The sequence below is a fragment of the Corvus brachyrhynchos genome, unplaced genomic scaffold (genome assembly GCF_000691975.1).
Source record: "Corvus brachyrhynchos isolate BGI_N302 unplaced genomic scaffold, ASM69197v1 scaffold200, whole genome shotgun sequence".
In the NCBI taxonomy this organism is placed as follows: domain Eukaryota; kingdom Metazoa; phylum Chordata; class Aves; order Passeriformes; family Corvidae; genus Corvus; species Corvus brachyrhynchos.
Genome location: NW_008236184.1, coordinates 493,544 through 506,005, shown reverse-complemented (window position 1 = coordinate 506,005; position 12,462 = coordinate 493,544). Strand labels below are relative to the sequence as shown.

General features: G+C 41.1%; 1 protein-coding gene across 1 annotated transcript in view; it reads left to right on the top strand.

Annotated features, from left to right (window-relative positions):
- Window positions 1-12,462, top strand: part of TLN2 (talin 2) — a 181,689-nt gene that overhangs the window by 130,118 nt on the left and 39,109 nt on the right. Inside the window, 7 exon segments of the mRNA XM_008636855.2 lie at window positions 1,596-1,735; window positions 4,440-4,533; window positions 7,381-7,470; window positions 8,593-8,715; window positions 9,976-10,119; window positions 10,306-10,467; window positions 11,549-11,689. Of these exon segments, the coding sequence (XP_008635077.1) occupies window positions 1,596-1,735; window positions 4,440-4,533; window positions 7,381-7,470; window positions 8,593-8,715; window positions 9,976-10,119; window positions 10,306-10,467; window positions 11,549-11,689 (894 nt within the window).

Sequence of the window (12,462 nt, the reverse complement as noted above, 5' to 3'; positions counted from 1 at the left end):
ATGCCATCCTTGGATGTGACAGCAAGCACTTGGACTTGTGTTCAGTGATTTAAAATGTGGCAGAGTTCTACTCTGATGAACTCTAACAATCAGGAATGTTGTTACATGTGGCCAAGCTTATTCCTGGTAGTCTGGGAACTCATACAAGTTGGAGATACCACCTTCAGTTTATCTACTGGGTACAGTTGTGCTGAGCTACAGTAATTGATCATTTGGCAATGTTTTAGCATAACAAATGTCAGTATATAAAAAGGAATTGTGTATCAGAAGAGATGGGAGGAATTGCAGAAAAAAGAATCTGCAGATGGTTTTGCCCTGGTTCATAGGAGGATCCTGCAAACCTAAGAAATGATTGCCAAAGGAGAATGGCAAGAAGGTCCTGCATGTGTCAGTCCTTTGAAGTCATTTATGAAGTGTCTCTCTAGAGCAGATGCTTTGTAGATAGACCTGAGTAGAGAGATCTGACAGTGGCTGGTGGTTGTTGTCCATCACAACTTCATCATTCAGGTTCCAGATGTGTGAAGTGAGTTAGGCTCCATATACAGCTGAGTCTGAAGGTGAGAAGCAGTGAGATACCTGACTGTCTCTTTAGCTGTGGACCACATTGACTTTTAGAATGTTTTGTTTGAGGGAATTCAGTGAAGGTAGAGGTAGAAATGATACTGTAAATGGCTTCTTGAAATGAGAATCCAGCTGCTGATGATCTTGTGGCCCTTGTGAATTTGCTTATCCTCCTGACACAGGGGATGGTAACCATCTTAGTTATTAATGGCTGATCCTTCAATAGAGAAGGCCCTCTGTGTGTAGTTGTTTGGCCTGAACAGAAGCAATACCAGGTATTTTGGGTGACTAGCAAAATGTAGGGGAAGGGAGGAAGTAGAATGTAGTAAATACAGAGTAAAAGTTATTCATATCAGCTGAACAATATGCAACCTTTTTACATAAAACTGTGAACAGACTTAGAAAAAATGGGTTCCCTTCTACTGTTCATTCACAGAAGAGTCTAGTCACAGCTATTTGCTGTGAAAATGCAATACTCTTCTGTAAGTGTATTTAAATGCAGGTTTCCCTTTTCAAGAAATGGCTTAAAATAAGTAATAGAACATCCCAGTCAAAATACTGACCAAAGTAGGCTTATAGAAACTTATTTTCATGGAAAAGATGACTTTCTGGAGGATATTTTTGTGTGAGCAATCCCAGTTAGATGCTAGAGAGCCTGTGGGCTGCACAAAGGATGCCAGAATACAGAGAGCGTACACTGACAGAATAATGTGAAGCAGTTGTGCCAGGCAGAGACACATAAGAGTCTTGACAACAAAAGCATTGTTCAATAAGTAGTAAAGTTTCTCCATTGCTCACTTGTGAATACTACCATTGTTAGAAGCCAAGCTATTTGTTGTAAGGGTCTTTTTCTGTTATGTACGTGAAGCTAGAGGCACCTGTCTGGGTGAACAGAGGCTTGGGCCATCCTTCTCTGGGCTCACGTATGTCAGTGGTTTCAGGTGGATAAGCAAACTGGGTTTCCATATGTGGTTTTAGCACACTCTCTTTATTGTAAATTTTGTACTTAATGTTATGCTGCTGTGGCTTTCCAGACTAAAGAGGACCAGATTCAAGTCATAGGTAACCTCAAGAGCATCTCTATGGCTTCCAGCAAGCTGTTACTGGCTGCCAAGTCTCTGTCTGTTGATCCTGGAGCTCCTAATGCCAAGAACCTCTTAGCAGCAGCAGCAAGGTAAGGATGTGTTGATTGCTTTTTGTTTTCCTGTGATATTTGCTTTTCTCTGTGATATTTATATTGTGCTTATGTATTTTTCTGCTGTTGATAGTGAACTGAGTGGTTGGAACCTGTAGTTCTATTTAAATGGAAGTAGGCCAGAGGAAAGTTGCTTATGTTGGAGTAGTTCCTCAACTGGTATAACTTGTTACCCTTGGTGGAAATAGGAACCAGCATTTGAAGACTTGGCCTGTTTTTGAAAGGAACCAATGTATTTTACCTACTGTTTTCTCACCATCTGTGTTCTGACAAGGCAACAAGCCTCTCAATCCCTGAAAGAAAAGGAATTGAATAATATTTTTATATAGAATGTGTTTGAAAATCGTATTGTAGCTACCTATCACTAACAGTGTGCATATGTGTATGATCAGGAATGCTTGAAAGGATTTAGATGCTACATTTCTTCAGTGGAGCATACCCTTACTTTAAGGATTATAAATCCACTCCCTCACTAAAGGGCTTCCTTAAGAATCTACGCTACTTTACTTTGTCATGTTTCGTAAAAAAAAAAATTACATCTATTTCTATGTCTCCCTGGAAAAAAAATAGCATCTATGAAAATTGTGGGTAATGAAAGACAGGCTGCTTGAGAGTGAAGGAGTGGCATGACTTGTTATTGCCGCAGCATCAAACTGCTACAGATTTCTGCTTTAGGCTTGGAGCATTCCTGATTGGAGTGTAGAGGAATTTAGAGTCCCCAGTGAAATCCAGGTAGTTTTAAGTTCCTTCCAGGCTGGTATTCCCTCTATGGAAGCATGTAATAGAAAAAGGGAGGTGAGCCAGGTCGAGCCTTTAGCTGTTCTGTGTGTGCGTGTGTGAGACCTTACACAGACACCACATACCCGTGTGAAGTGAATACTGCATCAGCTCTCAGCTTGTGTTTAAGGTGCTAAGGAGACGTTGTATTTCCCTTCTCAGATCCTCTGGGCTGGCTTGTGACAAGCTTGCCAGGTCTCTGTTCTTTCCCTGCTATGATAGATTAGGGTCAAACATTTTTATTTTCTCTCTTCTCACGAAAATGAAAAAAGAGACACAGCTCTCTTATTATGAGATAGCTCTTCTCATTTTTCTCTCACCATCTATGGTATTGTGATTAGTCTTGGGTTGTGTTGGTTTTGTTTTGCTTTCTTCCTCCTTTCCTCCAGCTGTGATAGACGCTTCAGCTTTTTCAGTAGCTTTGTCTTCCTTGTGGAGGCATTTTTCTTGACCACCTCTGACAGGACTGCAACACTGGCTGAGTTCCTTGCAGGGTCCAAGTATTTGTGTGTTGTATTTGATGAAAATAGGTGTGGCCTTTAGAGTCCTAGCACGCCCTTCCCACTCTGGGATTGGTGTTTGAGGAGCCACCTTGTTGGTTCTACTGTGTCCAAATGGTTTTCAGAGTAATGTTTGTACACTGGATGGATTCCTGGTAGAGGTACCTGGTGTGTAATAATGATATTCATGAGACCATGTGGCATTCTCTACAAAGCTGATAGTTCTCTCTCTTCAACTGCTGATATTCCCTGAGTCAGAGAATTGAGTCTCACATTACAATCAACAGCAGACAAGATATTTTTGTGTGAGGTTTCTCTGGGAATGAACAGAACTTTCAATTTTTGTCATTTATTCCTATGTCTGTACACAATCATATTTTTCTGATGCATAGAAATCACTGATGTGCAGCAGGTGGAACACCAGGTCCTCCACAAGGACAACAAAGCTGCTGAAAAGGGTAGGAGTCTCAGTTAAACAAGTATGTCTACTAGTTTCCATTCTTTTTACCCTGGAATTTAACATGAACATAATGCATGTAATAAGCACATCCTGTTTGCTTTTGTAACAGTAGGATACCCTCCATCCTGGTAATCATGTTATTGATATGTTATTGAGTGCCTGTTTTCTGAAAGGGAAAGTGATGCAAATGCCATTCAGTTTCCAAGGCCAGAGGAAAGCATATTCTCCATGCACTCCAATTTCACTGATTTTCTCTTCTTCTAGATGCCACGTTCCTGGGTTGTTAGTCATGAGTCTAAAATGAATGTAGTTATCATGAATTTTGCCTATTATCAGAGCATCTATCAGAAAGACAGATAGTGACTGTTGTATGTCCAGAGCTGTGAACTCCTATAGGAACATGATGCCTTTGCATAACTTGTTCTCTGTGGATATAAACCTATGGGAGAATATCAGTTATTAGCTACAGAGAAAAAAAATGATTTGGTAACCAACTAAGGAAGTATATAGCAGGATTATGTGTGTGTATTATCTATGTCAGACAAGATACAGGACTTTGCTAGAGAAGGGTAGATAAAATTTACTTTAAATTCAAGCATTGTTTTCCATATCAGTCACTTGTTTCTTTATCCTTCAGGGCTTTTGGGGTGGTAGTTGAGAAATGATTCAGTTAATGTCAGACCTGGAGAAGTGCTGAAATACCTTTCAGCAGCTACACTCTATCGCTGTGCCACTGTAATGTGCTGGCCTTGGCCTGCTGCCAGATGGTGTTCTGTCCTTTGTCACCAGTGTTTTCCCAGAGGTACCACCAGTTTGGCTGCTGGGCTCAGCCATGTAGTAGATCCGAGTTTTGTATCTTTATGCAGTGTACAGTTAATGACAAAAGTTTTACTAAGAGGAATAGTTCAACTATAAAATCCACCTTTTTTCCTCCTACTCTCCCTAGAGCTGTGACTGAGAGTATAAACCAGCTCATCACACTGTGCACCCAGCAAGCTCCCGGGCAGAAGGAATGTGATAATGCACTCAGAGAACTGGAGGTATTACTATATTTCAAAAGTTCTTATAATTGAAAGTGGACCCCAAATGTTTGTTTCCTTTGTATTCTTTGTCTGAATAGCTCCTGTCACTGTCTTCTCACTTGACGTCTGCGGCAGGGGTTTTAATTGCGTACAAGGTGAGCATGGAACCCATGAAAATCTTGTCGTTTTGGCCAGAATTAAATTTGCTACCCTGTCCCTGTCTCCGCTTTTCTGCCCTCCAAAGGTACAGTTTAGTCCCTATTATTCATACTTACTGTGACTTAAGGAAGAATCAGGACAAGATGGACATTTCTACTACCACCAGTGTGGTGGAGGGCGCTGCAATATCTTGGTTTTTCCACTTGCAGGATGTTGTTACTGACATCCCACTTTAGGGTGGTGTTTGCCATCTTTTACCTTGACCTTTCTTTTTTAATGCCTTGTTTCTGCCTTCCCTATCAAACTGTGATGTGTGTGTCAATACAGGCTTGTGCAAGGTATGTTCTTGATCCTGTGTGAAATGTTTGGCTGGCTAAATAATGGGTCAGTTGAAAGACCTAATTCCAAGATGCTACTGACCACAGACAGGGCCACTTTCAGTAGTAGGAAATAACATCTTTTCACTTAAACGAGATGTTTGTTGTTTACTGTCAAGGTCAAAATATCAAGGGGTGACTGGCCTGTGTTGAGAGCATAAAATACCATTAAGTTTTTTTATTTCTAGCCCTTAGTATCAAAAGGATACAAAGGTCATTGCAATAAATTCCAGGATATTGTGAGTTTTCTTAATATGCGAGTCCATGGTTATCACCCCAAAATGTTGTAGGGAGTTCCCCTAGGAGCTACTTTGTCCTTCTGAGTTCTTAGCTTCTTAAGTGTTCCCTCCTTGGTCAGAGGGAGCAGCAGCCAGTCCAAAGAATAGAAATAGAAACCAGGAAATCAGGCTGTAATGTAAAGGAGCAAGCAGGGGGAATGAAGTGCTATTTCCCAGGACTTCCTGAAAGACTAATGGGGAGAGATCTATGAAACAGCAGGTATGTGAAAGGTGAGAATTTCCAGCTAATGAGCCACAGAAAACTGAGAGCTTAGAGGAGAAATGTAGGGCAGAATAGCCTTGCAGAGGGTTCTGTGCCAATAGCACAGAATTGCACGTGCTGGCATGGATTATGACCAGGGCCAGCAAAGGGCTGAAGGAAGATCTGTAGCACCTTGAACTTCCCAGAGAAGGAGAGTTAGCAAGAAAAGCCTGGGTATGTGGAACTAGGTTAATTTCTGGAAAAGGGGAAACCAAAGCAAAAGCACACAGTCCTGGCATCAGACTGGAGACTCAAATCAAAGTGACTGGAAGAACCTATGAAATTTTAGAAGTCTTAATTTCTCTTTACAATGATTAAAACTTTTGCCTCTTCCTTTCATTTCCCCAACTCATCATGCACTATCCCTAGTCTTTCCAGGGCTTCTTAACTACTAAAAATCATTGTTTCTGTAGAAAGAGTGTGTCTCAGCATGTATTTGATAGACTGTCAGTATTCTCTGTGGTCTTCTCTGGAGACTCTGGAAGACTGTTTTTATAGAGGACCTCATTTTCTAACCTTCAGTGAGGCAGCTAAACTTGCCCAAAATTGCAGCTGAAAAGAGTAACACGGGTGTTGCAATATTTGCAAATGTATGTTAGTGGGAAGTTTGTGCTGGCTTGTGTTTTGCCATTGTGTTCCTTGTATTCTGAGGGCTTCTGTCTCCGAAGAAGTGTAAGTGCTGTAGGAACCTCGTTTGCTTTTCAAGTTATTATTTAATAGAGCACAACATGAAGAGTTGATGCAATGTCTGTGAGAACTGACAGACAGAAGAGGCAACTGGAAATTGCTTTCTAGACACCATGTCTTCACATCACCTTTTTCTCTTTTTTAATTGCTGTAAGGCTTTAAGTTAGACTTTTACAAAGCAATAGCTGAGCTGTTAAAAATACTGTAGGTGTATCTTAATGTTCGAAGTTGTGTTACAAGAAAAGTCCAAGTGTCTAAAATCATGCCTGGAGAAGTGCTTCCTTTAGGTGGAAGGCAAATGTCAGATACAGCTGCCAGTATCTTTCTCTACTTAATTGATTTCACTTTCATCGGAAGGATTAAAAGTCTTTTCTGCATGATATTTGGCAGTAAAATAGTGTTCCTCCAAACTTGAAAAAAATGTGCTACAGATATTTTTATGTATAAAGGAATTAGCCTCCTGCATTTTACAGCTTTTTACAAGTTTTGTTATCTAGTTGCATTCATTCTTCTCAATGAATATTTGACTGATTGTCACATTGTTATTTCCAAGACTCAGAATCACCTCAGAAAAAGAAATTAAACCCAACTATATGTAGTTTTCTGACAGAAAGTTTTCCTAGGCTGGGGGAGTCTGTTGACAGTGTAAGAGGCAGGCAGGTGGTGGATGCGTACTCAGTTTGGTAACCTTTTGTGTTTCCAGACAGTGCTCAACAAATGGCAGCTGTTTTTCTTATAACTCTTTTAAATTTGTTTATGAAATTTAAAATAGTACTGAAAACATGTGTTACACTGTTGACACCTGACAGATTGCCTCATGTTAGCTGAGCATCTCTGACCATATATCACTCATCACAAAACACGAGGTAAACCATAGTAGCCTGGACTTCAACAGATTGTTGGTGGACAAACATGGAGTTCCCACAGTTCCTGTCGGGTGGGGTTTCCTGCATGGTACACCCTCAGGGAATGTGCAGCTTTGGCTGCTTGCTGGAGACAAAGGTGTAAGATTACATTGGAATAAGCAGGATAGATGTGATGGTATTCTTTTCAGCTCAGTATTTCAGACTCTATTAATAATCAGTTTCTTTCATTATTTCAGACAGTTAAGGGAATGCTGGATAACCCAAATGAACCTGTGAGCGATCTTTCATATTTTGATTGTATTGAGGGCGTAATGGAAAACTCAAAGGTAATTTATTTGTCCCACCTGTGTGCCAATTATAAAGTGTGTTTGGATTTTCAGAAGTTTCCACGTGCATATTGAGTGTTGAGGTTCAGTCAGTGTTTATAGCTAAAATGTCTGCTGCATTCCTTGATAAACTCTGCCTGAGATAGGTCTCTTACAGATAATTTCAAGTTTTGGTCACTTAGAAGGTGTATTGCCTCAGTAAGAAATTTTGAATTAAGTGACTGGTGCACAATACTCTTAAAGCTTCTCCTCTCTCCCTTCCTCTCCTGTGCACTAGACAGCATGTCATACTTTGAGGTGCTGTATTTTGACTGCAGTTATGTTAGAACATCCCAATGGGAGGCTTGGCAGTGAAATCCCATTGTATCGTTCTGTGCAGAACAGCTTTGCCAAATGTCTGAGCAGTCCAGACACCCCAGCACGTCAGAAAACCTGTGGGAAACCTCTTCAGTTATTTTGAATCAAACCATGCTGCACAGCTTCCTTTGAAGCTGGCTTTTGGTGTCCTTACTATTTGATGTGTTGGAATTGTCTCATATTCCTCCTTCTCTGAAAGAAAAAGAGAGTACCTAATGGGTGTATGTGATCTTGCATCTAATGCTCTACCACAGTCAGAGCTCATTTTGAATTAAAGCCAAGTGAACTGAATTCAGTGGGACATACTGTGGGAATTCATGTGCATTTTGACACTAAGATGGTTCCAGAAGTCTAGGTGCAGTTTCGTTTAAACCGAGCCTCAGTGAGTTTGGGGACAAAGATGATCCCGGATGTGTCAACAGCATCTGCAGGACTGGTTGTCATGTCATGTTCTGCAGTCTGTGGAATGCGCTGAGTGCCAGGTTAGCTGTGATGGTGTATAGATGGCAGCAAAATTAATGAGGGTTAATTCTGTACCCTTGTAGTGATTTGAGCTGTAGTAGTGCTTATGTTCCCTGTCAGTCCAGTGTTGGTGTGCATGCCTGATCCCTCACACCACATGTGCCCACTTCAGTGAAGTCTAAAATTTCTGGAAGCCAAGTCCAGGAGGTTTGTGGGCCAAAATTGGTTTCAGGCCAGCAGTCACCTGCCTCTAAGTGGCAGGGATGCATACTTGGAAGATAACTTTGTTTTTTAATTTCTGAGGTTCTTGGAGAATCAATGGCGGGCATTTCCCAGAATGCGAAAACCGGGGATCTTTTAGTCTTTGGAGAATGTGTTGGAGTTGCATCCAAGGCTCTTTGTGGCCTCACAGAGGCAGCAGCTCAGGTAAGTTACTGCAGGCTGTAAAGCAATTATGTTTTTATTTTTTATCAAGCTCGTGTTGTGGGTTTGTAAATCTGAAGTTCACTTCCCTGTGGTCAAGCAAATGATGACTTTGTACTACACAGTGAGTTCTGTGTAGATCCACAGAAGTTGTGCACACTGTACGAGGAGCAGAGTGCAACACCATGCGTATTTTCTAAGGAAGGGAAATGACATCAAGATGGAAGCTTTGCTGAGGATAAAGCAAAGCTGCAGCATATGGAATTCATGTTTGCAGCTCAAGCTCAGAACTATTATATCATAGAGAAATGCACAAAAAAGCAGCCACTGTTAAAATTAATGAATCAAATTCTAGTTTGTAAAAGTTCTTAAGGAGCACTACAAATTTCAGACATTTGAACTAAGAAGAAACCTGTTTCAGCTGTTCAAATACTTTTGGAATAACCAAAATTCTGAAGTTGCTACAACAAATTAGGGTCTGATCTCTGTGGTTTCATTGATCTGATAACTGAGTGAACTATAGAGAACTGAAACAGTCACCTTGGTGAATGATTTGGCTGTGGGGGTTCATGCTCTGCATCTGGAAACCTCTTCTTTTTGGTTTCCCCAAATATGTAATGCCTTCATATGGACTAAATCCCCTCCACATTGAACTCTGAGTCGCCTTGCTGGCATATGGAGGCGACAGATAATTGTATCTGTAATGTATATAAGGAATTTTCATATATGCTTGTGACAGTTTAGACAAGTTGTCATTGTTGAGAAGCATGAAACTTACAACTGAGTGAGGAGGTAAGGTTGGCCATCAGACGCCTTGAGCTGCAGTGAGACCAGCAGCTACAGGCCTGATGGGACCTGCACTCAGCAGAAGTACCTTTGCTGGATTGCTTTCCTAGTCTTGACAAAAAACCCCCACTACCTCCAACCATGGCTAATACAGTAAATAATTTGCCAGTATGTGTGACCATTAAAGCTCTCTCCACTGGCTGTGCAAGTGACAAGTCATGTTTTCAGGGATAGCAGCTGTCTAAACAATGGGCAGTTTTGTTTCAATTAAATTTCTCAAGTGTAAGGGTATGTTTTCTTGGTTTCAGTGGATTCTGGAGATGTACTGCTAAAAACAAATGGTAATTGTATTTCACAGTATGATTTTTGAATAATCTCTGACCACCATGTGCTATGACATATGGCCAGCTTACCAGAGATTCAAGACAGATTTAGCATGATTTCTTCGGATTGCTTTCTTCTTTTCTCCATTTCTAGGCTGCTTACCTGGTGGGTATCTCAGATCCAAACAGCCAGGCTGGTCAGCAGGGCCTCGTTGACCCAATTCAATTTGCCCGTGCCAACCAAGCGATCCAGATGGCGTGCCAGAACCTGGTCGACCCAGCGAGCAGCCCATCGCAGGTGATTGCAGAGGATTGCGGGGAGACCATCCCTCTTAGGACATGGGACTTTGCTTTGTTTCTGTCCAGTCAAAGGCATTGTGGTTTGACTCTGCTGCCTGGCTTTGGGCACTGACGTTGCAGAGCTGCAGTGTGGTTACTGTCCTGCCCCTCTGACATTGTGCCTGTTCTGTGCTGGTTTTTGCAGGTCCTATCAGCTGCCACGATCGTGGCCAAACACACATCTGCTCTGTGCAACGCTTGTCGCATTGCTTCGTCAAAAACTGCAAATCCTGTTGCCAAGAGACACTTTGTGCAGTCTGCCAAGGAAGTGGCAAACAGCACTGCTAACCTGGTTAAAACTATCAAGGTACAAATGCTGCTTAATTGTGCTTCCTTCTTCCTTTGTGATTTTAGGGGATTTTCTTGTTTGTTTTTTTTCCCCTGTTGAGACAGAATCAGAACAGTTAGGAATATCTTTTTACCTTCTTGGATATGCATGGTTTAAAAAAATCACTAATTACATTTTTGAAGATCTGAATTGGAAAACATGTTCAATAGTATAGCTTCTGAAGTCAAGATGAAAAAAATTGGGCAGTTTCACTATTAGGAGAGGCAGCTGGCCGATCCAGTATGAGACCCCTCAGGATTGATGTATTTAATGAGCTTGCACCATAAGAATAATCTGCAAGCAACTGAATGTGAAGATTTTTAATGGTGTTAAGTTCCTCAGTATTTGGAGATTTTTGGAGCTATTTCTGACAGCTTTACCTTACCTACAAGAGAAAAAAAAAGGAAATAAATAATAGTGGGAACCAAACAGAAGCTATTTATGTGGCTAATAGTCTCCTGTTAGTAGTAACTTTTTATTTTCCAGATTCCTGCTAGCAATTTGGTAGAGGGTAGTTTTTCTTCATGCAAGCAGAAGTAATACTTGTGAAGCCATGGAGAATTCACAATTCTAAACCCTTCTGAAAGCCATTACCTCGTTTAATCTGATTTCATTAGCTGAAATGTTTATTCTGAGATTGTGAGAGAGATCAGTTGACTTGGGTGAAAATGACAGCAATATATTACTGCTTTGCTTAAAACAGAAATAAGTAAAAAATTTAAAAATCAATCTGTAGGAAACAACCACCTTCACAAACCATAAAAAGGTGGAAGTTAGCTCCTTCTGCCCTTTGGAGTGTGAGGTCCTGGGACACAACTTGAGAGTGTCATTGGAGTGCAATGACAGAAAACCTGCAGCAGTTGAAAGTTTAGGGTCAGTAACCAGCTACAGAAAGAAGATCACACCTAAAAGATCACATTCTTTGCTTCAACCTTGTTTGCAGAGGAGCTTTCAAATATAAACACATAGCAGTTTAAAAGTAGGAAGGCTTAAACCATCTTCCTTCAATTTTACTAAAGAAACCCAGTCAGAGAGAGCTCAATCCTGATTCCATTTCCAGGCGCTGGATGGAGATTTCTCTGAGGAGAATCGCAACAAGTGCAGAATTGCCACTGCACCTTTAATAGAGGCCGTGGAAAATCTGACAGCATTTGCTTCAAATCCAGAGTTTGTCAGCATCCCAGCACAGATCAGCACTGAGGTAAGGCAGGATGCTGCATTTCTACCCTTCAAAAGTTGAAAATGTTGAATTAATCACATGTTGGGAGAGAGTGAGTGTAAATACCCCAAAGTCCTTGGGTTTCTGGGTGTTCACTGGGCATTCTGCTGTCTTTTGTTTAACCTCTGACTTTGACTTTTCCACCGGTAGGATGCACAGTTTGGCTGCAGTAAGTGCTGCAAGTCTGCTGTTAGCAAAGCCATACAGCACAGGTGACTTGCATGTTTTAGTAGCTGGATTCTTCCATGCAATACAATAATAAATATCCACTTTTTTTCCCCCTCAAAAGTGGTTTTAACAAATGGAACTTCTTTAGTTCTGAAAAGAATCGAAGGGATGTTGCTGGGTTTTTTGCTTTTGCCCACAATTTCTCTATCCTCAAACTGTGTAACTACAGCAGAGTAGAAATTCCTTTGAAGAGACCAATAAGGGGTTCATTGGTTTGGGGTTGCTTTGCACAGGGAGAAGAGATAAAAAAGCAAACCCCTCAAGCTTTGTAAAAGCTTTGGAGTAGAGGTCATGTGTTGTTACTGGCCCTCTAAGGGCTGCTTCTCAGGCTCTGATCCAGATGGCAATGTCAGATGATCCAGTAACTGTTGCAATCTTACAGCTGTGGGGCTGTAACTGAAATCTAAGAGTGTCCTCCACGTCTGTGGTACCTGGGTTTACTAGGTTATTGGCAATAAAATAGATACACAGATGATAACCCGGTTAAGAGTCATCAGTCATCACGTTAGTAGTCTGACTAAGGGAAA